Source organism: Camelina sativa, chromosome 15 (assembly GCF_030686135.1).
Source record: "Camelina sativa cultivar CO46 ecotype springtype chromosome 15, ASM3068613v1".
Classification (NCBI taxonomy): domain Eukaryota; kingdom Viridiplantae; phylum Streptophyta; class Magnoliopsida; order Brassicales; family Brassicaceae; genus Camelina; species Camelina sativa.
This window is the reverse complement of record NC_141894.1, coordinates 2001828-2021519: the sequence shown is the minus strand read 5'-3', so window position 1 is coordinate 2021519 and position 19692 is coordinate 2001828. Positions and strand designations below refer to the sequence as shown.

Below are 19692 nucleotides of genomic sequence, written 5' to 3'. Positions count from 1 at the left end.
AAAAAAAGTTTCAATAAACACATATGGGGAATCAAATCTGGAGAACACAATAACACAAATACATAGTAGATATGTTGTTAGATTTGAATTTTGTGAAATAGTATATATTATATGTATTGTATGTAACACAATCAAAATTATTAACAAACAATATGAAAATGGGCGGGATATGTAGTCTAATAGAATAATGCCAAAAATTGGGATGATGCTTCTAGATGAGAAAGTGTTTTCTTGAGGTATGTCACCCTTCGTTCCCGTAAAAGCCCATTGGGCCGAAATAGCTCAGTTTAATGGCCCACTTCGTTCCACTGACAATGAGAGCGGACGAGGGGACGATCGGGAAAGAGCATTACAAGATGATGACCGGCGAAAACACGATCACCGACAGCCAGAAAGACTCTGCTTCTGTACCGGTTAGTAAGCTCATCAGATTTCTCAATTAAGTTGTACATGATTATGTGAGTGCATGATGATTCTTTTGATCTGATCTAGTTTTTGTTTTGCTTTGTGGCGGTCGCAGTCTGCTCCAGATCCAGGCCATGATGCCACAGTCGAGTTCGCTGGTAACAATTTTTCATTCCTTTTTTGTTGGTTAGTGTTAACTGATAGCTAACAAAGTAACAAGTAGGAAAGAGATGATTTTGATTCAGAACGAGTCTGTTGATTAAGCTAAGACGACAGATATTAAAAAAAAAAATATAGTCTTATTGTTTGAAATTTGGGTCCAGATTAGTTTCCATATTAAGAATGTTTGGTAATTTGGAAAGAATGACCAAAAAGAGCACCACATGTTTGTGTTGGAAATTTTAGGTGATAATAGACTTTATTAGACACAACAAGCTCTTTGAGTTTTGTTGTTTTCTTAAACCGGAGATTGATTGCTCTGTGATTGACTGGACTATGTAGCTCTGTGAAACCAAAAGATGGAACCATGTACGTGGCTTCTGCATCTGCTGGTCACCAAGATGTTTTGATACAGACAAATACTTACTTTTATGTAATCCAATGAACAGAAGCTCATAGTTTTCGGCATTGGCCTAAAGTAAGTCTATACCTCTAAACACAGATATATTTACATATCTAGCTTATCAATTCGTCAAGTTTGTCTGCTAACATAAATACATAATCATAGTTATCATTTACTGACCATTGTTTATGTTTTTATGTTTATACACTCTTCACTTAATTTATCTCCTTGTTTGTCAATTTGATCAGCTGCAAATGATAGGGACCACAAGTTGTTAGCCCAAGCTGTTGAAGAAGCATATATCGGAGTCGAGTGTGGCCATGGCCGCCCTTTTGGAGCGGTTATTGTTCATAAGGATGAAATCGTCGTGAGCTGCCACAATATGGTTGTGATAAACAAAGACCCTACTGCACATGCTGAAATGATAGCCATTAGAGAGGTAGGTACTAGTAATCTTGTCAGAAACAAAAGGATGATTTCTCTTTTATTTTTCATCTTTTCAGTCACATTTTTGTGGAAAGTTGCACATTTTGCAAAAACCTCTTTTCAAGTTTGTAAGATTTTTGTTGGCAAACACGCAGGCATGCAAGAAACTGAACCAAATTACGCTATCGGAATGTGAGATTTACGCATCCTGCGAGCCTTGTCCGATGTGTTTTGGAGCCATCCATCTCTCAAGACTAAAGGTAATAAGAAGAACTATAAACAAAATGAAATATGAAAACTTATTAGTGCCAAACTTGTTTCTTTTTTTAGTTTCCTCTTTCTGAAACCTCTTCTTGATCGGTTGTGAACAGAGGTTGGTGTATGGGGCAAAAGCAGAAGCAGCTATAGCCATTGGATTCAATAGCAACATAGCCGATGGTGTATTAGGCATTGGGTGCTACCATAACTCTAACCTAGAGATTATAAAACTCGATGCTACTATCGCCGAGCAAGTGTTCCAGAATACAAAGGGGAAGTTCACTTATTAGTAAGCTCTTTTTCTTCTTCTTGTCATCTCTAGAAGAAGAAAAAAAGCAGAATGTATTTGCAAAATCCTTATTTTCCTTAAAACTAACTGAAAGTTTCAATCACTGTATCTGTTTGTGTGTGTGGTTGGTTTGGTCCATGTAAAAATGTATGTATCAAACTATCAATGTAAGTATTAATGAGTTGAAACATAATCACGTTACTAAGAAAAGGTGATGTCTCTAGATAGTAACATGTGTGCACATTTGTACTAAGTGGGGAAGCATCACATCCAAATATAACGGACGACGTTAACGGCGTTAACGCTCTCACGTCTGTTTAAACTCCCGAGGCGAGTCATGATCATACATGATCGCTTACGCTACCTACCCAATTCTGAAACTCTCTCTCTATCTTTTTCGTCGCTGTGCCACAGATCACAGAGCCGGAGGAGATGGGTATCGATTTGGAATCGGTGTCGGAGGCAACCTCCGGAGCCATTGGGTCGCTTTTGAGCACAACGATCTTGTATCCACTTGATACATGCAAATCAAAGTTTCAAGCCGAGGTTCGAGCTCGAGGTCAGCAAAAATACAGGTTTTGATTTCTTTCCCCTCGAATTTGTTTTCTTCTCCAGCCTCTTGATTTGGATGCATCGGTTTGTATATGTGGTAATGGTTTTTTTTGTTTTTTGGGTGGGTGATATGATATTTTGCAGATATCTTTCAGATGTTATGTGGGAGGCAATATCTAAAGGACAAGTCTTTTCGCTGTATCAAGGCCTTGGAACCAAGAATTTTCAGTCTTTTATTTCTCAGTTCATCTACTTTTATAGCTATAGCTATTTCAAGAGGGTTCATAGTGAAAGGACTGGTTCTAAATCAATTGGAACCAAGGCGAACTTGCTCATTGCTGCTGCTGCTGGGGCTTGTACTTCTCTCTTAATTCAGGTATATGTTTTACTTTGATGACTCCTGTGATTACGCTTACGTTATGTATTTCATACAGTTCCTCTTTTATTTTTGGTAAAAGATGAGAAATTTGATATCTTTGGTGTTGAAAATGAGGAATCAAGGTCTTGTTACTAGTATGAGATGTTATGTTTTCGTTACTGTATCAGTGAATGCCTTTTGAGTCTTATCTTCTTTGTGTAGCCTCTAGATACAGCTTCGTCAAGGATGCAGACGAGTGAGTTTGGGGAATCAAAAGGGTTGTGGAAGACCTTAACAGAGGGTACATGGGGAGATGCTTTTGATGGCCTAGGGATCTCACTTTTATTGACTTCTAATCCTGCAATTCAGGTAAGTTTCTCGTTTTAAAGCCATGAACTACCGACTCGGGTGACCCCCTTGCATTTCACTTGCTGCAATTTGTTACCTAGACAAGATGACTGACTGAAACAGCTGACTACTCCTTGCAGTATACAGTGTTCGATCAGCTGAAACAGCACCTTCTTAAGCAGAAGAACGCAAATGCCGAGAATGGTTCGACTTCTTCTCCGGTAGTGCTCTCTGCCTTTATGGCATTTGTGTTAGGTGCGGTCTCCAAAAGTGCTGCCACCGTGCTCACATATCCAGCAATCAGGTATTACCTTTTGGACAAAGATTACTCGTATTCTTGATTACCCTTCTCTGGATATAGGTTTAACTTATCTGTCCCAGATAAACTTCTCAAACCACATAATTTTTCAGACTCTGGCTGATCAAGACATCATACTGGGCTGAATTTTTGCAGGTGCAAGGTGATGATTCAAGCTGCGGATGACTCGAAGGAAAACGAAACAAAGAAGCCCAGAAGAAGAACAAGGAAAACAATTTCAGGGGTAGTCTATGATATATGGAGAAAAGAAGGAACGTTAGGGTTCTTTAAGGGTTTGCAGGCTCAGATCTTGAAGACTGTCCTGAGCTCAGCATTGCTATTGATGATCAAGGAGAAAATCACTGCAACGACATGGATTCTCATTCTAGCTATCCGTAGAAGTCTGTTTCTCACAAAAAGTAAGTTGAAAAGTCCTTGAGACTCTGCAAAATCTGTTTGCCACCACCAATCACCAAAGCTTCTAGGCAAAAGAAGGACCGGCTTGCAAGTATGCATGATTCGCACTGGGAAATATCTCGATTTATCACCTATCAGTACATGAAAATATTCTAATACAAACATTCTTTTTTTTGGGATGAATAAAATGAAGCAAAGAATTTGGAACCGTGAAGACTTGTAGTCTTTTGCTTCTTTGTATTTAGATGATGAATGATCTAAATACAAGTTCGTAAGTCAATATGTATTTGTATAAACTCGTTAATCAATTTAGCTAACGTTCAATTAAAATATCACCCTATCTTTAAAACAAGAAATATATTAAAATATCTTTAGTTGGACGAATGCTTCTAAATGAAAAGGAAGGTTTCACCCTCTGTTTCCGGTCAAATCTCTAATTAGACCGGAGTAGTATAGTTTTCTAATTCAAAGCCAATTTCGTTTGTTTAGAGTTTAGAGAGCTACGAGACGAACGGAGAACATCGGAGCAAAGATGATGTCCGGCGGGAACTACACGACTATCGACAGCCAGAAAGTCTCTGGATCTGTACCTGTAAGTTCTTTCATAACGTTTTCTCGATCTTCGATGAGTATCTCTACGTGTGTGTGTGTGTGTTCGTCCGTACACTGATTCTTCGGATCTGATCTTGTTTCCACCTGTTTTGTTTGGGTCAATCGTAGTCTGTTCCAGATCCAGGCCATACCACCGTCAAATTCGCAGGTAACATTCTCGTATTTTCTAAATTCTTCAGTTTCTGAGGTGAATTTGATTATAGAACCGATTAGAACGATTTGATTCTCTGAGACGTAAGTGTATGTTGATGTTAGCTAAGGTTACTGCAAATTTGTTAGGTAATGCTATGGATTTTGAATGAATCTCTAGTTTTGAACAGATTAAGGGTTTAGCTAATAGAAGATACGAGAATCTTGTTTATGGAGAAAGAGGAAGACTTTTAATTGCAAATTTAGTTTGATCTTTTAAAAGTTTTGGTTTGACATTGGTTATGTTCATGTTAAAGTTGTGATTGAGAGATGCATTGTTTTTTGCAGAATCAAATCTACAAACTTTTCCTCCATCTGCTACTCAGGGCAAGATCTCTGGTGGTAGTAATCCCCCTCGAGATGCTGATGGTAAGAGATTCGAATCTGGAGTTATTATTCTGTGTATGTGAATACTTTTCGAATTGTACTTGGTTAAGTAACTTAGGATGTGGTAATGTGTTCATCGACTGCTTTAGGTTGATTGCTTGGTACCAGTCTTTGTAAGTCAGCATATCTTGCGGCTTATAGTATAAAATTTGAACATTTGCAGATTCATTTTCTGGGCATGGCAATGGTAGTACTGATGAACCCCAGTCTGGTGGCTGGCTCCATAAATTCACTGTTGGTGCTTACAAGCCATTCTTTGATGTCGACACTTCGGATGTCGTAGAGAGGCTCAAAGAATCTCTCTTCCCATTCCGTGGAACATTTACTGAGAAGACAGCTGATAAGCCTGACTTGTAAGACTTGTGTCTTTTCGTACCTTTTTTTCAACTTAGTCTTAGAGAGGGGGTTTTGTATTTGGTTTTCAAGTGTTTGATATTGTTTGTATTCGCAGGTATGGTCCATTCTGGATATGCACCACTTTGATATTCGTTGCAGCGTCTATCGGGACATTTGTCACATACATAGCACACAAATGGAAGAAACAAGAATGGAACTACGATATTAATCTGGTGACTTGGTCTGCAGGAGTGTTCTACGGATATGTCACGGTTGTTCCTCTAGCACTATATGTCGTTCTCAAATACTTCTCTGCGCCATCAGGCCTAGTCCAACTCTTCTGTCTCTATGGATATTCCCTATTTGTCTTTATCCCAGCATTGGTACCAAATCTCTCCTTGAAAAAACTGTGATCCATATCGAAACATCTGGAATCTGACTAGTCTTTTTGACATATATACACCTGTTTCCAACTCTGCAGTGCCTCTCGGTCGTGCCGGTGGAGATTTTCAGATGGGTGATCGCGGGTGTAGCCGGGTTCATGTCTGCAACATTTGTGGCATTGAACCTCAAAGCGCATATCAATTCCGCTGGAGAGAGATCGATCCTGATAATCGCCAGCATCTTTCTTTTGCAGCTTGCGCTTGCAGTTGTGCTGAAGCTCTATATCTTCAATGTCAAAGTATGATCCATACAAGAATTAAAAAAGTTGGACGATGATCTTTGTAGAAGTAAAAGGTAATGTTTTCTGATATATCAATCTGTAGATGCTATAATATATAACGTTTCACTTCACCTCAGATTTGTCCAATTTTGTACCTTTTTGGAAACTGTTCCATTTTATTTTACGCTCCATTGATTTTACATGTAGAAGAGATAGTGTAATAACAAAATCGATTTGTAGTTACTGTTATGCCTCTAAACTTTATCATAACAAATTGAAAAGAAAAAGAATGTGAAAACCTCTACACTCCTTGTTGACACATGTAAAAGAGAAAAAAATAGAAAGGACCCAGAATTCTTGAAGTTGATAGGGTCACTTGCAAGATTTGTACGGATACGGCTGTCTTTCACTAAAATGATATCTTCGTCTCTGACAAATTCCTGTAAATATTCTTCCACATTACGTCAATAACGTATTTTCGAAACATCTTCGATTCTTTTTTCTCTTATTTTTTAATTAATAAACTTTGTAAAATCTTGTTGTATTTCAGTGTTTGGATGTAATAGTAATGTCGAATTTTCTCAACAGATAATTCTAAACTAAAATTTATTTTTGTAGAAAAAGAATAAAATTGTGGAACTACTACTACTACTAGTAGGCCTTTTAACACATTATATCTATCATGTGGGTCTCAATCATCGAGACTTCCACTTTTTATTTTTTATTTTTCTTCTCTCTTTTAATTTTAATTTTTTTTTTAATTAATCAATCTGTTCTTTTGTGAACATGGCCGTTGAATTTCGTAGCCAGATTCACACAAATCTTCTTGCTTCAATTATTTCATCTGCTCTTGGCGTGAGATTTGAGGTATGTGTTGTATTGTGTGTTAGGTTAGGTGCTGCTCTGTTACGTAATTCTTCATCTTTTACATCTCAAGCAATCCAAATCACCAAACACTCTTTTTTTGATTGGGCCTTTGGCAGAGATTTTCTTGTTGGGGGAAAATAAAAAAAATTTGATTTTTTTTTTTGTCAGAGAGTGAATTGTAAGTGAGATCAATAAATTTGCCCCATTTTAAAAGCTTTCTCCTTTCTTTCTTTTTTTTTGTTTTTGTTAATGTTAGGTCGCAACTAAATTGGAGTTAAAGTCTTCTTCTATTGAGATCGTTGCAGATAAGTTTTGTTGTTTGAATGTTTGGTGGTTTTGGGTATGGACCGTAGGAGCTGGCTTTGGCGGCGGAAGTCATCTGAGAAAAGTCCCGGCGAAACTGAGAGTACTGGCTCTGTCTCTTCTCATTCTGAAAGATTCTCAGACGATCAGGTAAATAATAATGCTTTGTGCTCTCTCTCAAGCACAAAAGCTCTTTACTTTCTATATATAGCAATGCCTTTGTTTGATCTTTTTTGCTTTCATCTATCAATAGAGTTATTTATAGTAAGAACTTGTGATTGTGAGAGACTCTTTTATGGAGACCTTGATTTTGATTGAGTTTGGTGTGTAATGTGTGTGAAACTTCTTCAGAGATCTCAATCACCGGAATTAATCTCTAAACCGGTTACAAGAGAAGAAGAGGCAACGGCGGACGTCAAGATTTTGACGGAGAGGCTCTCTGCAGCTCTTTTAAATGTCAGTTTAAAGGAAGATCTTGCAAAACAGCATGCTAAAGTTGCAGAGGAAGCTGTCTCAGGTTTGTTTTTTTGTCTTGTCAGTTGTCACAGTTTGTCTTAGCAGAAATTGACCAAGTTTTTTTTGACATGGCATTTTGCTTGGTTTAGGTTGGGAAAAGGCAGAGAACGAAGCTGCGGCTCTGAAACAACAGCTTGATGCTTCTACAAACAAGGTTTCGGCTCTCGAGGATCGAAATACTCATCTTGATAGTGCGCTAAAGGAATGTGTAAGACAACTCTGGCAAGGAAGAGAGGAACAAAACCAGAAGATCGAAGAAGCTGTAAACAAGAAATGCCAAGAGTGGGAAACTAGAAAATCTGAGCTTGAGTCCCAAATAGAGGAGCTCCAAGCCAGAGTTCAAACGGGGAAAGAAGATGTTACTTCTACTGCTTCTGTCCATGAAGACCTTTACCCGAAACTTGAGGCTTTAGAGAAAGAGAACTCAGCTTTGAAGCTTCAACTACGTTCAAAAGCTGAGGAGCTCAAGATTAGAACTATAGAGAGGGACTTGAGCACTCAGGCAGCTGAATCTGCCAGTAAACAACAGTTGGAAGGGATAAAAAAGCTGACTAAACTTGAAGTGGAATGCAGGAAACTGAGAGTCATGGTTCGGAGATCAGACAATTCCAGTGAGCTCAAATCTTCTATAGATAACCAATCAGACTACTCCGGGAGGGTTTCTTTTAGTGATAATGAAATGCAGAGTCCCTCTGCGAGGACAACCGGGAAAACTTCAATGGCTCCTTCGGTAGACATTGGTTTAATGGATGATTTTCTTGAGATGGAGAAGCTTGCAGCTCTGCCTCATTCTGAACCGGGAAGGAAACATTCAGAGAGTAGTAACAATGAGTTAGAGAAATCTAATGCTCAATCAAGCCAACTAAAACATGAACTCAAAACATCGCTTCACAGAATTTCTGAACTTGAAGAAAAGGTAGAGATGTTAGAGGTAGAGAAATTGCAACTGGAGATGGCTTTGAATGGATTCAAAGAGCAAAGCGAGGCATTGCAGAGTCGACTAAATGAGACAGAAGGGAAGTTAACCGAGTTAAAGAAACTAGAAGCAGAGAACCAAGAACTAGACTTGTTGTTGGGTGAATCAGGAAAGCAAAATCAGGATCTTCAAAGAGAGTTAAACAAAGCACAAGTGAATCTGTCAGAACTAGAGACTACAAGAGCAGAGAAGCTGGAACTGACCATATGTTTGAATGGAACGAAAAAGCAGCTTGAGACATCGCAAAATCGGCTAAAGGAAACAGATAGAAAGTTAACAGAACTTCAAACTTTACTGCGTCTAACGAAGGATGCAAAAGAAGCGGCTGAGGACGGTGTAAAGGCTGCAAATGCGAAAACAGAAGCGGTTGAATCAAGACTTAGAGATGTCGAAGCAGAAACGGAATCTTTGATCTTGAAAATCAAATCTCTGGAAGATGTCACAGAAAAGGAACGTGCTTTATCATCAAAACACATTTCAAAATGCGAAGAACTGCAAGATGAGATCTCAAAACTAAAAAGGGAACTTGAGCTTCATCAAGAAACAGAGCCTGAGGCTAACCATATGAAAGGTTTTGAGCTGAAGCAGGTAAGTTTCTTCTACTCTCATCTGAATGCAACATTACATAATGATGATCCATGGGCATATACTTGAAAACAGTGTTAGATACTTAGAAAATTCCATAGAATAGTCAAACAGAATGCATAACACAGTATACCTCTTATAGGGACTTGCAATATCATTTCTTAATTTGTTTTAAAACTCCTTCATGACAATGTGGCAATGACAGGAGAAGGAATTAGCAGTAGCTGCCTCAAAATTTGCAGAGTGCCAGAGAACTATTGCTTCGCTGGGTCAGCGATTACAGTCACTCGCTACATTTGAAGATTTCTTGATTGAATCTTGAGGAAGAAGACCTTCATCTTTCCCCATGAATGCTGAGAACAATCAATAGACTCTGAAATCTGGGTGATGATCGTGAGCAGTTGAATCTCTGCGAAAGAGACTTGGAATTCATGAACATAAGTGTAGAGAGGACACAAAAGGATGCTATGTATACGTCAGAAAGTGAAGGCTAAACCAAAACAGGATTGAGCTATATTTGTCAATAGAAACAATATGGAAAGAAAATATTATAGTTTTTTCTTTCAAATTTGATTTGTTGTCCATTCAAATTTTTATTTGTCAAGGTCAAATCAAATATCAAAAGCAAGAACTAAATAAAATACATAATATATATGTAAAAAAAAAATATATAGTGAGACGTGAAAGGTTTATATATTTCTGCTTGTAATTTAAATAAATATAAAGGGATCAAGGTCCCATCATCATCTCCATATGTTCTCTTCTTAGCCCTTTTAGCTCTTCGTGTAAATCATAATTACTTTGTAACGGTTACTTTTTCTTACCGTTAGGATCTATTTCCTTCTTTTTTTTACGCAGCCCTAATAAGTAGAAAAAAGGAAACAAACCGACCTTCGCTTTTTTTCTTTTATAAATACTGTCTCTTGCCTTCAGTCCTTGAGGTTTCAAAGATTCATCATTCTCTATTTCTCTTCTTCTTCTTCTTAGGGAAACACACAAAAAACATCATCTTTCTTTCCTTCTATCTTCTTTTTAAACACAGAGTTTTCTTCTCGAACAAGTTATGGGATGTTTGATCGTCGATCTAATGGAGCCGTTTGATGTGATCCATGAAGTAAGTCACTCTCTGCGACAGAGTCATTCTTCATCTCAGAACCTATAAGATTGATCGGACTCGGAGGAAATCATCGTGTTACGTTCGTAGATTGATCGGAATCCTATTTCTCTGTTTTGCTTTCGTGACTGCATCTGCCATGTACGGATGTACCCACCACAGAAACGCCGTCACCGGTGGATTACAAAGAGGAAAACTGAATGCTACGACGACAGGGTTTTAATAGTTAGGCTGGCGTAGAGGAGTACGCATGAACATGAAGACGGAGTTTTCGTCACCAAAACTAGGTTTGTTGCTTTCTCAGTTTCCTTTTCTCAAAGCTTTTCTCTTTCAAATATTTTTTTATTTATTTTAACTATATAAAAAATTGTTTTTAAAAATTCACTTAAATTTTTAATATGTGGAAAACAAACCGAGTTAGACATCTGTCCTATTCTACGGGTCCGTTAGAGGTGTTATTAGCTCAACCGGTTTCTTTGTAATACTAATTCAATACTTAGATTAGTTTTTATGGTTACCAAAATAATTTTTTTATGTAAACTATTTTTTTTTTAAATGATTTTTTTTCAAAAAAAATATTATTCTAACTAGTTGTTTATTGTATAAAGTATTTTTATTTTAAATAATCTAAATGTTAAATTTCCAATACGTGGAAAACAAACCGAGTTAGACATCCTGTCCCATCTTACGGGTCTTTAAGAGGTGTTATTAGCTCAACCGAATTTCATGTAATGTTAATTTAACACTTAGATTAGTTTTTATGGTTTTTAAAATAATTTTATAATTTAAACTATTTTTTATTATGTAAACTGATTTTGGAGGTTTGTTTTTTGCAACTGTTTTTGATTTTTAACTTAAGTTTTTGTAATTTTGTAAACGATAAAATTCCAAATGTTGAAAATAAATCTGGTTAAGCATCCCGCTCTATTCTATGGATTCGTAAGACCTGTTATTAGCTCAACCAATTTTTATGTAATGTTATTTAACACTTAAACTGGTTTTATAGTTTTCAATCATATCTCATCTAAGTTGATTTTGTTTTTCCTGACCATTCATGAGGACAAAACCGAAGATTACCGAGAGTTTATTGATTCAGAGTGATCGCGGAAATTATTTTTAAAAATCGTTATTATAGTATTACAAACACGAAAGCTTAGAAAGACTAACTCTTGTACTGTACCAATTAATCTTGATTTTATGATTAATGATGTATTGTGAAGTGTTCTAATCCAAGTTTCTCCTTTGGTTTTTCAACTTCCATATTATATCCCTTTTAGTTGTTAGTATTAGATTCGTATAGAACTATAGACAGTCTAGAGTTAGATATTTTCAATGGGACAATGTAAATTCCTATAAAGGATATCTACTTTCATTCAAAATTATAGCCCCTTCAGACCAAATTTTTATACCTCAAACAAAGATAGCTACATATAGTCACAAGGAATTTGTGTCATGTAGACCATGAAGCATGCAAGTTTTTGTATATATCTCAATCACTCAATGGGACTAATGTTTATCCCAAATAAGCTGATTTTAACCACGTGGACTCCTCCTTAGCTGCGCCGTTGCAATGACTTGTCCACGTCACCGAAATTGATATGCAACGTGGTACATCATTCAAAGAAGCTCTCAGTTTAGACGCCTTTTTTTAGCTTATTTGTTTCTCTTGATCATTCATAATTTTCATATATAGGGTAACTTTTTCGGAAAAAACTTATCGGAAATTTTGAGTGTGAAAGATGGCGAGTGGGTTTCCGCCGCAGAAGCAAGAGACACAACCAGGGATACAACATGTCATGGAGCCAACTCCCGAGTTCTCTAGCTCTAACTACAAACCTTCCAACAAACTTCATGTAGTTTTTTCGTTTTCCCATTTTGGATCACTTTAATAAATCATATCCATCTAAAAATCATACGACATGCATATATTTTGACATAACTGAGGCTACGATAGGAAAAAAAATAACATTTAAATGCAAAATGGGCGTTTTATTCATACCTACGTGTATCACAAGGTATCTTTGAAATCATCCGCAGGGAAAAGTAGCACTCGTGACAGGAGGAGACTCGGGGATAGGTAAAGCAGTGTGTCACTGTTATGCGCTTGAAGGAGCGAGCGTGGCTTTCACGTACGTGAAAGGTCGAGAGGACAAAGACGCAGACGAAACGCTGCGTTTGCTTCACGAGGTTAAGACGAGTGAAGCTAAAGAGCCAATCATGATCGCTACTGATTTAGGGTTCGAGGAGAACTGCAAGAGGGTCGTTGAGGAAGTTGTGAACGCCTTTGGACGCATCGACGTGCTTGTGAATTGTGCAGCCGAGCAGCATGAGGTTTCGATTGAAGATATCGATGAGGCCAGGCTTGAGAGAGTGTTTCGTACCAACATCTTCTCGCAGTTTTTCTTGGTCAAGTGAGTAAAAAAACCCTAACACTCGGACTCTGGTTTGGTTAGAGTTTAGATCTTATTATGTACCGTAATTGTGGTAATCAAATCATAGGTACGCGTTGAAGCACATGAAGGAAGGGAGCAGTATCATAAATACGACGTCGGTTGTTGCATACGGAGGAAACTCGAGCTTACTAGAGTACACATCTACTAAAGGAGCCATTGTTTCCTTCACACGTGGCTTAGCTCTTCAGCTTGCTCCAAAAGGTATTCGTGTGAACGGAGTGGCTCCTGGTCCGGTCTGGACTCCTCTGATAACCGCATCCTTCTCTGACGAAGCGATCAAGCAGTTTGGATCAGAGACACCAATGAAAAGAGCGGCTCAGCCTGTGGAAGTGGCTCCTTCCTACGTCTTCTTGGCTTGTAACCATTGCTCTTCCTACTATACTGGCCAGGTCCTCCATCCAAACGGTAAGTTCTGGTTGATTTGGTTTTGGTTCTGAATTTTGATTGAATGGGTTTAAAAAAGGGAAATTAGAGTTTAATTCGGTTTAGCTTCTTTTGGTGCGGTTCTTTTAGAATAAATGAAACTGAGTTATTTTACACCGGATTGGGTATTCCTACGCGCTAAGTCCATCACAGTCCTCTGTTTCTTGGGTTTAACATATTCTCTGTTTGTGGCCTATTGTAACGCAGACGTGTTTTGGTGCAGGTGGTCTTATCGTGAACGCTTGAACTTACGGTTGTACATGTCTGTGTTTAGGAAGTTCTTACAATAGTTGTGTAATGTAATAAGGTGAAATGTTGGTGAAGTTGTGTGTTTGTTTTATATGATGAATAATGTAAAAACAAAGAGAGAAATGAATAATAAAACAGGTTTTGTGGTTGGTTTCTTCGAGGAAAAGATCTTCTTAGCATCACACAAAGACAAAGTAAAACAAATCAAAACAGGTATACCATTAATCAGTCGTCAGTACAGTTCACAAGAGGTTATATGAGTTTCTTTATATTGTACAGAAGTAATAACGGTTTTGTCTTAGTCTGAGTCTTCCTCGGAGATAAACAAGTAAGGAGTCACTCGTGTTCTTATGTTATGTTCTTCTTCTTCCCGTTCTTCATTAACCGCACCAATCTCTCTTCGGTTGTTCCAGCCTAATTGCTGCTTATAGATTCCATCATAGGCCTCCATGTTCAGCCCCGATGCTAGGAATAGTTCTAGCTCATCCACAAACCGGTCTGTTCTCGCCATTACAAATGGACGTGCTGCTTCTGAGACGACTGCTTTGAATTGTTCTTGGTTTGTTGTCTCTACGCTTCTTGCTTCTTGTTTGCGTCTCTGTTCGAATCTAAAATGAGAGAAAGCAAGTCATTTTCATTCATGCCACCCAGAGATACAGACTAATTTACCGCTTTCATAAGCAACTTAAACACGTATAAACTGATGATGTCCGCAGAACATCAAGCTTCTGCTTTGATCAGTTAAACTCTAGCCAATCAAAGATATATCCATAAGCTTTTAAGTTAAGTTTTCCTTAAGAGCTTTACCTTTTGCAGAAGGATTCCATCACACCGACCAAATGGTGCAGAACAATATCAACATCTTCCTCCTATAGAAAAGGGACAAAACTGAGTTAAAAGCAAGAACAAAATCATCTTTGTACAACAACTCAACAAGAACATAACAGCAAAAAGGCAGAAATATACAAGAAAGAGATTTGCACAGATTCAAACCTGCATTAGGGCTTGGAGCTCTCTCCTCAACCAGGCTTCAAGCCAACGGTTTGGATAAAGAAACTTTTGCAGCTTCCAAAACCGTGCAACATCAAATACATCAGCCACGAAACCTGGTTAAGCCAGACCGAGATTAGAGATTTCATAAAAATCTCATTCTTGATTGATAGACACATTTGATTCTACTGACAAACTAAATTAAGTAACAGATTTCCAACTCTTGTATCAATTATGTTATGCGCAAGCGTGATTTTGATCTTTAGTTTCTCGGTAATATATTCATAAGTTCCATCCATCATAAGAAGGAAAGACACAACAGGAGAATATGTACAAGCAGAGAAGGGAAAAAACCTGATTCGGTGTAGTAACATCTCAACCTGTATCTCTGTTCTTTTGTCAATACAAATCTGCAAAACAAAGATGAAACCAGAGTTAGATACTCTCTAAACAAAGTATGTCCAACTATAGAAAACAAAACAGCTAACCTACCCATCTGAAATATTCCGGTTGATATAATGCCGCTCAAAAGAACACCCATCGTAGTTGTGGATGATCGAGAAGTTATCTCTCTGCATAGTGTCATTATAGTCATTCCTGTAAACAACTTCCTCAAGGTGTTGTTGTGAGCAGAAAATAGCGTTTCTAAGAAGCAAACCTTACAGAGAGGACATTTCACTGAAGATAATTGCTTAGAGGCCTTGCTGGAAACAACTTTGATCCATTGTTTGATGCAACTGAAACAAAACTTGTCTGCAACACAACAGAAAAGCAAAACAAAAATATATATATATGTTCTAAACAGTTTATATTCAACTTTTACGAATGTATCAGTCATTACCTAAAACCATAGCCTAGCTAAGATACACAGACACACAAGAGCTAATAATCAATTCAATCCTTTTTGGAAAATTAACTAATCAAATCTGTTTAAATTGGTCACAGAAAAAAAGTGAGGGGTTCAAAAGAAACCAAAGATTGAATCTTTAAACTCTATATGAAATTAAGGAATCATCTATATAACTTTGGCGCATAATCTAATCACAAGTTTTAACAGAAAATTTGAAAGAGAGGAGAAACGTACGGAAACAGGTATCGAGGTAAGAGTCTTGGCGCATTAGTCCAAGGCAGATAGGACATGGATCACTATCGGGTCCGTCGTCGATGGAACCACTCCCACCGGCGATCTCCTTCGCCGCCATAACCAACTCAGGTCTCTTCAGTTTCCGCTTATTCGGTATTACGACGTCGTGTAACTAACACACCCTTTTATATATGTATCTTCTTTTGCAAAATATTGCAAAATTAAAGCTAAAATGCTTTCAACATTCAAATTGAACCCAAAACTATTTAAAAATAACAAACTTCACCCGATTCTATTTAAAGGTGTGAACTTTGGTGAGTGAGACTGAGTTTGAAATATGAAGAAGCACTACAAACCAATCCTCTCCCAATTGGAGAATTGCAGATCCATGATTGAACTGAATCAACTCCATGGCTTAATGATCAAATCCTCAGTTATCAAAAACGTCATTCCTCTAAGCCGACTCATAGACTTCTGCACTACTTCTCCCGAGACTATGAATCTCAGCTACGCGAGATCAGTTTTCGAAATTATCGATTTCCCAAGCGTGTATATATGGAACTCGATGATCAGAGGCTACTCAAACAGTTCAAACCAAGATAAAGCATTGATCTTTTACGAAGATATGCTTCGAAAAGGTTATTCTCCGGATTATTTCACTTTCCCTTATGTGCTTAAGGCTTGTTCTGGGTTAAAGGATGTTCAATTCGGGAGTTGTGTTCATGGGTTTGTTGTGAAAAATGGGTTTGAAGTGAATATGTATGTTTCTACTTGTTTGCTTCATATGTATATGTGTTGTGGAGAAGTGAATTGTGGTTTGAGGGTTTTTGAGGATATCCCAAAGTGGAACGTTGTTGCTTGGGGAAGTTTGGTCTCTGGGTTTGTGAATAATGATAGGTTTAGCGACGCGATTGAAGCGTTTAGGGAGATGGAGAGTATTGGTGTGAAGCCAAATGAGACAATAATGGTGGATCGTTTGGTTGCTTGTGGTAGGTGTAAGGACATTGCGGCTGGGAAATGGTTTCATGGGTTACTTAAAGAATTAGGCTTTGATCCATATTGTCAGTCAAGATTTGATTTTAATGTGATATTGGCTACAAGTCTCATTGATATGTATGCAAAATGTGGAGATCTGAGAACCGCAAGGTATCTGTTCGATGGAATGCCTGAGAGAAACTTGGTTTCTTGGAACTCTATTATCACAGGGTATAGTCAGAACGGTGATGCCGAGGAGGCGATGCTTATGTTATTGGATATGCGTTCTGCAGGTTTCGTTCCAGATAAAGTAACGTTTTTGAGTATGATCAGAGCTTCCATGATTCAAGGGTGTTCACAGTTGGGACAACCGGTTCATGCGTATGTTTTGAAAACTGGCTTTATGAAAGATGCTGCTATAGTTTGTGCAGTTGTGAATATGTATGCTAAAACAGGGGATGCTGAGAGCGCAAAGCAAGCGTTTGAAGATTTGGAGAAGAAAGATACAGTAGCTTGGACTATTGTGATCATCGGGTTAGCTAGTAATGGGCATGGGAATGAAGCATTGGGTATGTTCCAGCGTATGCGAGATGAGAGTAATGCTACACCTGATGGAATCACATATATTGGGGTTCTATATGCTTGCAGCCACATAGGTCTTGTCGAAAAAGGACGAAGATACTTTGCGGAAATGAGAGATCTTTACGGCATAGAACCAACTGCTGAACACTATGGATGTATGGTTGATATCTTGAGCCGTGCTGGTTGTTTTGAAGAAGCAGAGAGATTGGTAAAGACTATGCCGATACAACCCAATGCTAATATATGGGGTGCATTGTTAAATGGTTGTGAGATGCATGAAAATATAGATCTTGCAGATCGGATAAAATCTGTGGTTGCTGAATCAGAAGAACTCGGTAGCGGAATCTATGTTCTTCTATCTAATATTTATGCCAAAGCTGGCAGATGGACTGATGTTAGGCTAGTTAGAGAATCCATGAAAAGCAAAAGGATAGCTAAACTGTTAGGTCATAGTTCTGTTGAAGCAATGTTATAACCTTGATACTAAATTTTGTTTTAATGATAAATGAAAACTACTTGAGATCACTTGAAAGAATATCTGTGTTTACTGCTAAGACCATTAGTACTTTTAAATTAGTTTTTCCTTCAAATAAGAAAAGTCTGAAACTTTTCAGAAAAACTGAAATTCAAAAACTCTTGGACGATGTTTGATGTATTCATTCAATCTTCATCATCTGTATGCATCTGGTAAACTGTAACCAGGCATGACTATTTTGTCAGCAAACATCTTGCCAGTCTTGGGCATCACATGCCAGTGTAGTGTCAAGTTGAATTCTTTTCCACGAAGATTTTGTCCCTGAAAGATCCCAAACGATGATCAGTTTCCGTATCTAAACAAGTGTAAAAACGCAGAAGACTTGGTGGGGTTTGTTTAGATTAGTGTACCTGATCGATGAAACGGTACTTGTTTGAGACTTGAATTCGGAACTTGGCATCTTCCTTGGCAGGGATTATGGCATCCCATAGAGAAACCTGCAAACGAAATGTGAATATCCATTAGTGATTAACTGAAAGATGTACAAATCCCTCAGAAGAAGGCTTTGCATTTGAGCTGTAAAACCTGATTCAGGGAATTCTTCGGGGTTTCATACTCTGCTGCTACGAAAACGAAAACCTGCAAACATGTTCGGTTTAATAAAAGATCATCCAGCAGGAGCAGCCCAATTTGCAATGGATTCAGGTAGTATAGCAAAAGACAAGTACTGTAAGTGTTTTCAGATGTTAAACCTGTTTGGTGTTCCAAGTAAATAGTGACTGCAAGTCTGCTGATATGTCCAATGTCAAGCTGACCTGTATGACAATGTAAAAAATGGTCAGAATTTGGAATAACCGACAGAGGGAACTCGGGAAACTGGGTAAAGAAGAGGAAGCTACAAAAATGTATGCTTAAACTTAAGGGTAGATTCAGTAACCACAAATCAACAATCTGACAAGAGTCTTATAAACTACTATCACCAGTGTCTTAAGTTAATCAAAATTCGAAAGCTTTGATATGAATTACTAAACTTGGGGAATAAAGCAAGCACCTTTAGCATTCATGAACATATATATATAAGACATAAAAAACCTTAGGTCAAGGTCGAACCCATACCTCATCGTTTCCATGAGATTGCTTCTTAAACCGATTGATATTAAGTATCTGCAAAACAACAACACAACCAAAAACACACACAAATAAAAAAAACACAGGCTTTCCCATGATTCCACATTCGATATAAACAACTTAAAAGACAGATCAATTCACCAAACGCAGATCCGCGGCATAGGAAGCAGCTATGGGATATATGTAAACCAAACGCAGAACGTTTTAGAAATACCTGGATCTCAGCAGAGGGGTTTTGGTTGCTGAATTTGTCAGAGAAAGACGCGATTGCGCAGATGAAGGCAAGCGCCGTGATTGCGAACGTGAGCAGAGCATTAGCTCTGTATCCAAAAGTATGCATCTTTAATCTCCTTTCCCCCTGCTACGATTAATCAAATCCTTATTATAATTTTTTTCACCGGGGACTTATCGCTCGATCCCGTCTCCGTTACAAAATTTTGAAGAAGTAGAAGAAGACGAAGACAGAGCGTTTTTAACTTCTCTGTTTAGTGATCGTTTCTGTAATGTGATTGGTCAAGACACGTATGATCCCCGATGGGGATGCTATGTAAATCGGTATTTATACCCGGTTTAATAAATCGTTACATCGATATGGTTGACTGATTAAACCGGAATGAGTTTAGTACTAGGCATGCTATATCTTTCAGGCCCAATAGAATAGAGTATACCAAAATATTATTAATTGTTCCTCTAAAAAACCCATCAGCAAAGCAATGATAAAAGTCAGAAACACAATATTTGTCTGCATTGTATCTGGCCAAAATATGAATTCAAGTTTTGACAAGGACACTTACGTTTTCTAGTGAAATCATTGGGAGTGATTTGATTTATTTCTCGAATCATTCATACACTAATTTGACCTTTTGAAAAA

At 37.8% G+C, this 19692-nt stretch overlaps 7 protein-coding genes and 1 pseudogene across 11 annotated transcripts; 6 read left to right on the top strand and 2 right to left on the bottom strand.

Annotated features, from left to right (window-relative positions):
* Positions 1–199: 199 nt before the first annotated feature.
* Positions 200–2150, top strand: LOC104744664 (guanosine deaminase). Of its 3 annotated transcripts, none has more exons than XM_087488177.1 (6): positions 200–413; positions 521–563; positions 907–1042; positions 1216–1406; positions 1549–1653; positions 1765–2150. In XM_087488177.1, the coding sequence occupies exons 4-6, from the start codon at positions 1350–1352 to the stop codon at positions 1939–1941; spliced, it is 339 nt and encodes a 112-aa protein (XP_087344303.1). In that variant the 5' UTR covers positions 200–413; positions 521–563; positions 907–1042; positions 1216–1349; the 3' UTR covers positions 1942–2150. The 3 variants fall into 3 exon arrangements, with proteins under 3 accessions (XP_087344303.1, XP_010464050.2, XP_087344302.1); XM_087488176.1 differs by having other exon boundaries at positions 273–413; positions 1014–1042; XM_010465748.3 differs by lacking the exon at positions 907–1042 and having other exon boundaries at positions 244–413.
* A 150-nt stretch (positions 2151–2300) lies between these two features.
* LOC104744663 (peroxisomal adenine nucleotide carrier 1) lies at positions 2301–4243 on the top strand. The gene is made up of 5 exons (XM_010465747.3): positions 2301–2515; positions 2637–2868; positions 3073–3219; positions 3339–3502; positions 3653–4243. Exons 1-5 carry the CDS (start codon positions 2373–2375, stop codon positions 3933–3935), a joined length of 969 nt encoding a protein of 322 aa, XP_010464049.1. The 5' UTR covers positions 2301–2372; the 3' UTR covers positions 3936–4243.
* A 43-nt stretch (positions 4244–4286) lies between these two features.
* Positions 4287–6388, top strand: LOC104744662 (uncharacterized). Its single transcript, XM_010465745.3, has 6 exons — positions 4287–4505; positions 4634–4673; positions 5003–5083; positions 5265–5454; positions 5553–5820; positions 5919–6388. Exons 1-6 carry the CDS (start codon positions 4446–4448, stop codon positions 6123–6125), a joined length of 846 nt encoding a protein of 281 aa, XP_010464047.1. The 5' UTR covers positions 4287–4445; the 3' UTR covers positions 6126–6388.
* An 81-nt stretch (positions 6389–6469) lies between these two features.
* LOC104744661 (filament-like plant protein 3) lies at positions 6470–9916 on the top strand. 2 transcript variants are annotated; one of them, XM_087488175.1, is made up of 5 exons: positions 6470–6968; positions 7322–7421; positions 7623–7788; positions 7877–9351; positions 9554–9916. In XM_087488175.1, the coding sequence occupies exons 4-5, from the start codon at positions 8374–8376 to the stop codon at positions 9668–9670; spliced, it is 1095 nt and encodes a 364-aa protein (XP_087344301.1). In that variant the 5' UTR covers positions 6470–6968; positions 7322–7421; positions 7623–7788; positions 7877–8373; the 3' UTR covers positions 9671–9916. The 2 variants fall into 2 exon arrangements, with proteins under 2 accessions (XP_087344301.1, XP_010464046.1); XM_010465744.3 differs by having other exon boundaries at positions 6698–6968; positions 7225–7421.
* Positions 9917–12093: 2177 nt separating this feature from the next.
* On the top strand, positions 12094–13753 carry LOC104744659 (glucose and ribitol dehydrogenase homolog 2-like). Its single transcript, XM_010465742.3, has 4 exons — positions 12094–12315; positions 12500–12873; positions 12962–13320; positions 13562–13753. The coding sequence occupies exons 1-4, from the start codon at positions 12202–12204 to the stop codon at positions 13582–13584; spliced, it is 870 nt and encodes a 289-aa protein (XP_010464044.1). The 5' UTR covers positions 12094–12201; the 3' UTR covers positions 13585–13753.
* Positions 13754–13782: 29 nt separating this feature from the next.
* Positions 13783–15851, bottom strand: LOC104744658 (uncharacterized). The gene is made up of 7 exons (XM_010465741.3): positions 15662–15851; positions 15236–15330; positions 15070–15149; positions 14932–14987; positions 14581–14693; positions 14395–14456; positions 13783–14195 (listed from the first exon to the last, which is right to left on the bottom strand). Exons 1-7 carry the CDS (start codon positions 15777–15779, stop codon positions 13886–13888), a joined length of 834 nt encoding a protein of 277 aa, XP_010464043.1. The 5' UTR covers positions 15780–15851; the 3' UTR covers positions 13783–13885.
* Positions 15852–15923: 72 nt separating this feature from the next.
* LOC104748023 (putative pentatricopeptide repeat-containing protein At3g05240 pseudogene) lies at positions 15924–17750 on the top strand (annotated as a pseudogene). Its single transcript, XR_015582164.1, has one exon. The product of XR_015582164.1 is annotated as a putative pentatricopeptide repeat-containing protein At3g05240 pseudogene (transcript).
* LOC104744657 (signal peptidase complex subunit 3A) lies at positions 17707–19491 on the bottom strand. The gene is made up of 6 exons (XM_010465740.3): positions 19036–19491; positions 18810–18857; positions 18446–18508; positions 18279–18332; positions 18104–18190; positions 17707–18014 (listed from the first exon to the last, which is right to left on the bottom strand). The coding sequence occupies exons 1-6, from the start codon at positions 19159–19161 to the stop codon at positions 17889–17891; spliced, it is 504 nt and encodes a 167-aa protein (XP_010464042.1). The 5' UTR covers positions 19162–19491; the 3' UTR covers positions 17707–17888.
* Between the last annotated feature and the right edge of the window lie 201 nt (positions 19492–19692).

What these genes read in the sequence shown, in the direction of transcription:
- LOC104744664 (XM_010465748.3), top strand. Translation starts at nt 291, where the DNA reads ATGGCCCACTTCGTTCCACTGACAATGAGAGCGGACGAGGGGACGATC. An exon ending in AAGACTCTGCTTCTGTACCG is followed by an intron (nt 414 to 520) that starts GTTAGTAAGCTC and finishes TGGCGGTCGCAG; the next exon opens with TCTGCTCCAGATCCAGGCCA. An exon ending in AAATGATAGCCATTAGAGAG is followed by an intron (nt 1,407 to 1,548) that starts GTAGGTACTAGT and finishes GCAAACACGCAG; the next exon opens with GCATGCAAGAAACTGAACCA.
- LOC104744663 (XM_010465747.3), top strand. Translation starts at nt 2,373, where the DNA reads ATGGGTATCGATTTGGAATCGGTGTCGGAGGCAACCTCCGGAGCCATT. An exon ending in CTTCTAATCCTGCAATTCAG is followed by an intron (nt 3,220 to 3,338) that starts GTAAGTTTCTCG and finishes TACTCCTTGCAG; the next exon opens with TATACAGTGTTCGATCAGCT. An exon ending in CTCACATATCCAGCAATCAG is followed by an intron (nt 3,503 to 3,652) that starts GTATTACCTTTT and finishes GAATTTTTGCAG; the next exon opens with GTGCAAGGTGATGATTCAAG.
- LOC104744662 (XM_010465745.3), top strand. Translation starts at nt 4,446, where the DNA reads ATGATGTCCGGCGGGAACTACACGACTATCGACAGCCAGAAAGTCTCT. An exon ending in AAGTCTCTGGATCTGTACCT is followed by an intron (nt 4,506 to 4,633) that starts GTAAGTTCTTTC and finishes GGTCAATCGTAG; the next exon opens with TCTGTTCCAGATCCAGGCCA. An exon ending in TCCCCCTCGAGATGCTGATG is followed by an intron (nt 5,084 to 5,264) that starts GTAAGAGATTCG and finishes GAACATTTGCAG; the next exon opens with ATTCATTTTCTGGGCATGGC.
- LOC104744661 (XM_010465744.3), top strand. Translation starts at nt 7,311, where the DNA reads ATGGACCGTAGGAGCTGGCTTTGGCGGCGGAAGTCATCTGAGAAAAGT. An exon ending in AAAGATTCTCAGACGATCAG is followed by an intron (nt 7,422 to 7,622) that starts GTAAATAATAAT and finishes AAACTTCTTCAG; the next exon opens with AGATCTCAATCACCGGAATT. An exon ending in TGCAGAGGAAGCTGTCTCAG is followed by an intron (nt 7,789 to 7,876) that starts GTTTGTTTTTTT and finishes TGCTTGGTTTAG; the next exon opens with GTTGGGAAAAGGCAGAGAAC.
- LOC104744659 (XM_010465742.3), top strand. Translation starts at nt 12,202, where the DNA reads ATGGCGAGTGGGTTTCCGCCGCAGAAGCAAGAGACACAACCAGGGATA. An exon ending in AACCTTCCAACAAACTTCAT is followed by an intron (nt 12,316 to 12,499) that starts GTAGTTTTTTCG and finishes AATCATCCGCAG; the next exon opens with GGAAAAGTAGCACTCGTGAC. An exon ending in TCGCAGTTTTTCTTGGTCAA is followed by an intron (nt 12,874 to 12,961) that starts GTGAGTAAAAAA and finishes ATCAAATCATAG; the next exon opens with GTACGCGTTGAAGCACATGA.
- LOC104744658 (XM_010465741.3), bottom strand. Translation starts at nt 15,779, where the DNA reads ATGGCGGCGAAGGAGATCGCCGGTGGGAGTGGTTCCATCGACGACGGA. An exon ending in TGAAATGTCCTCTCTGTAAG is followed by an intron (nt 15,150 to 15,235) that starts GTTTGCTTCTTA and finishes GACACTATGCAG; the next exon opens with AGAGATAACTTCTCGATCAT. An exon ending in AACCGGAATATTTCAGATGG is followed by an intron (nt 14,988 to 15,069) that starts GTAGGTTAGCTG and finishes TTTGTTTTGCAG; the next exon opens with ATTTGTATTGACAAAAGAAC.
- LOC104744657 (XM_010465740.3), bottom strand. Translation starts at nt 19,161, where the DNA reads ATGCATACTTTTGGATACAGAGCTAATGCTCTGCTCACGTTCGCAATC. An exon ending in AATCTCATGGAAACGATGAG is followed by an intron (nt 18,509 to 18,809) that starts GTATGGGTTCGA and finishes ATTGTCATACAG; the next exon opens with GTCAGCTTGACATTGGACAT. An exon ending in TTACTTGGAACACCAAACAG is followed by an intron (nt 18,333 to 18,445) that starts GTTTAACATCTG and finishes ACATGTTTGCAG; the next exon opens with GTTTTCGTTTTCGTAGCAGC.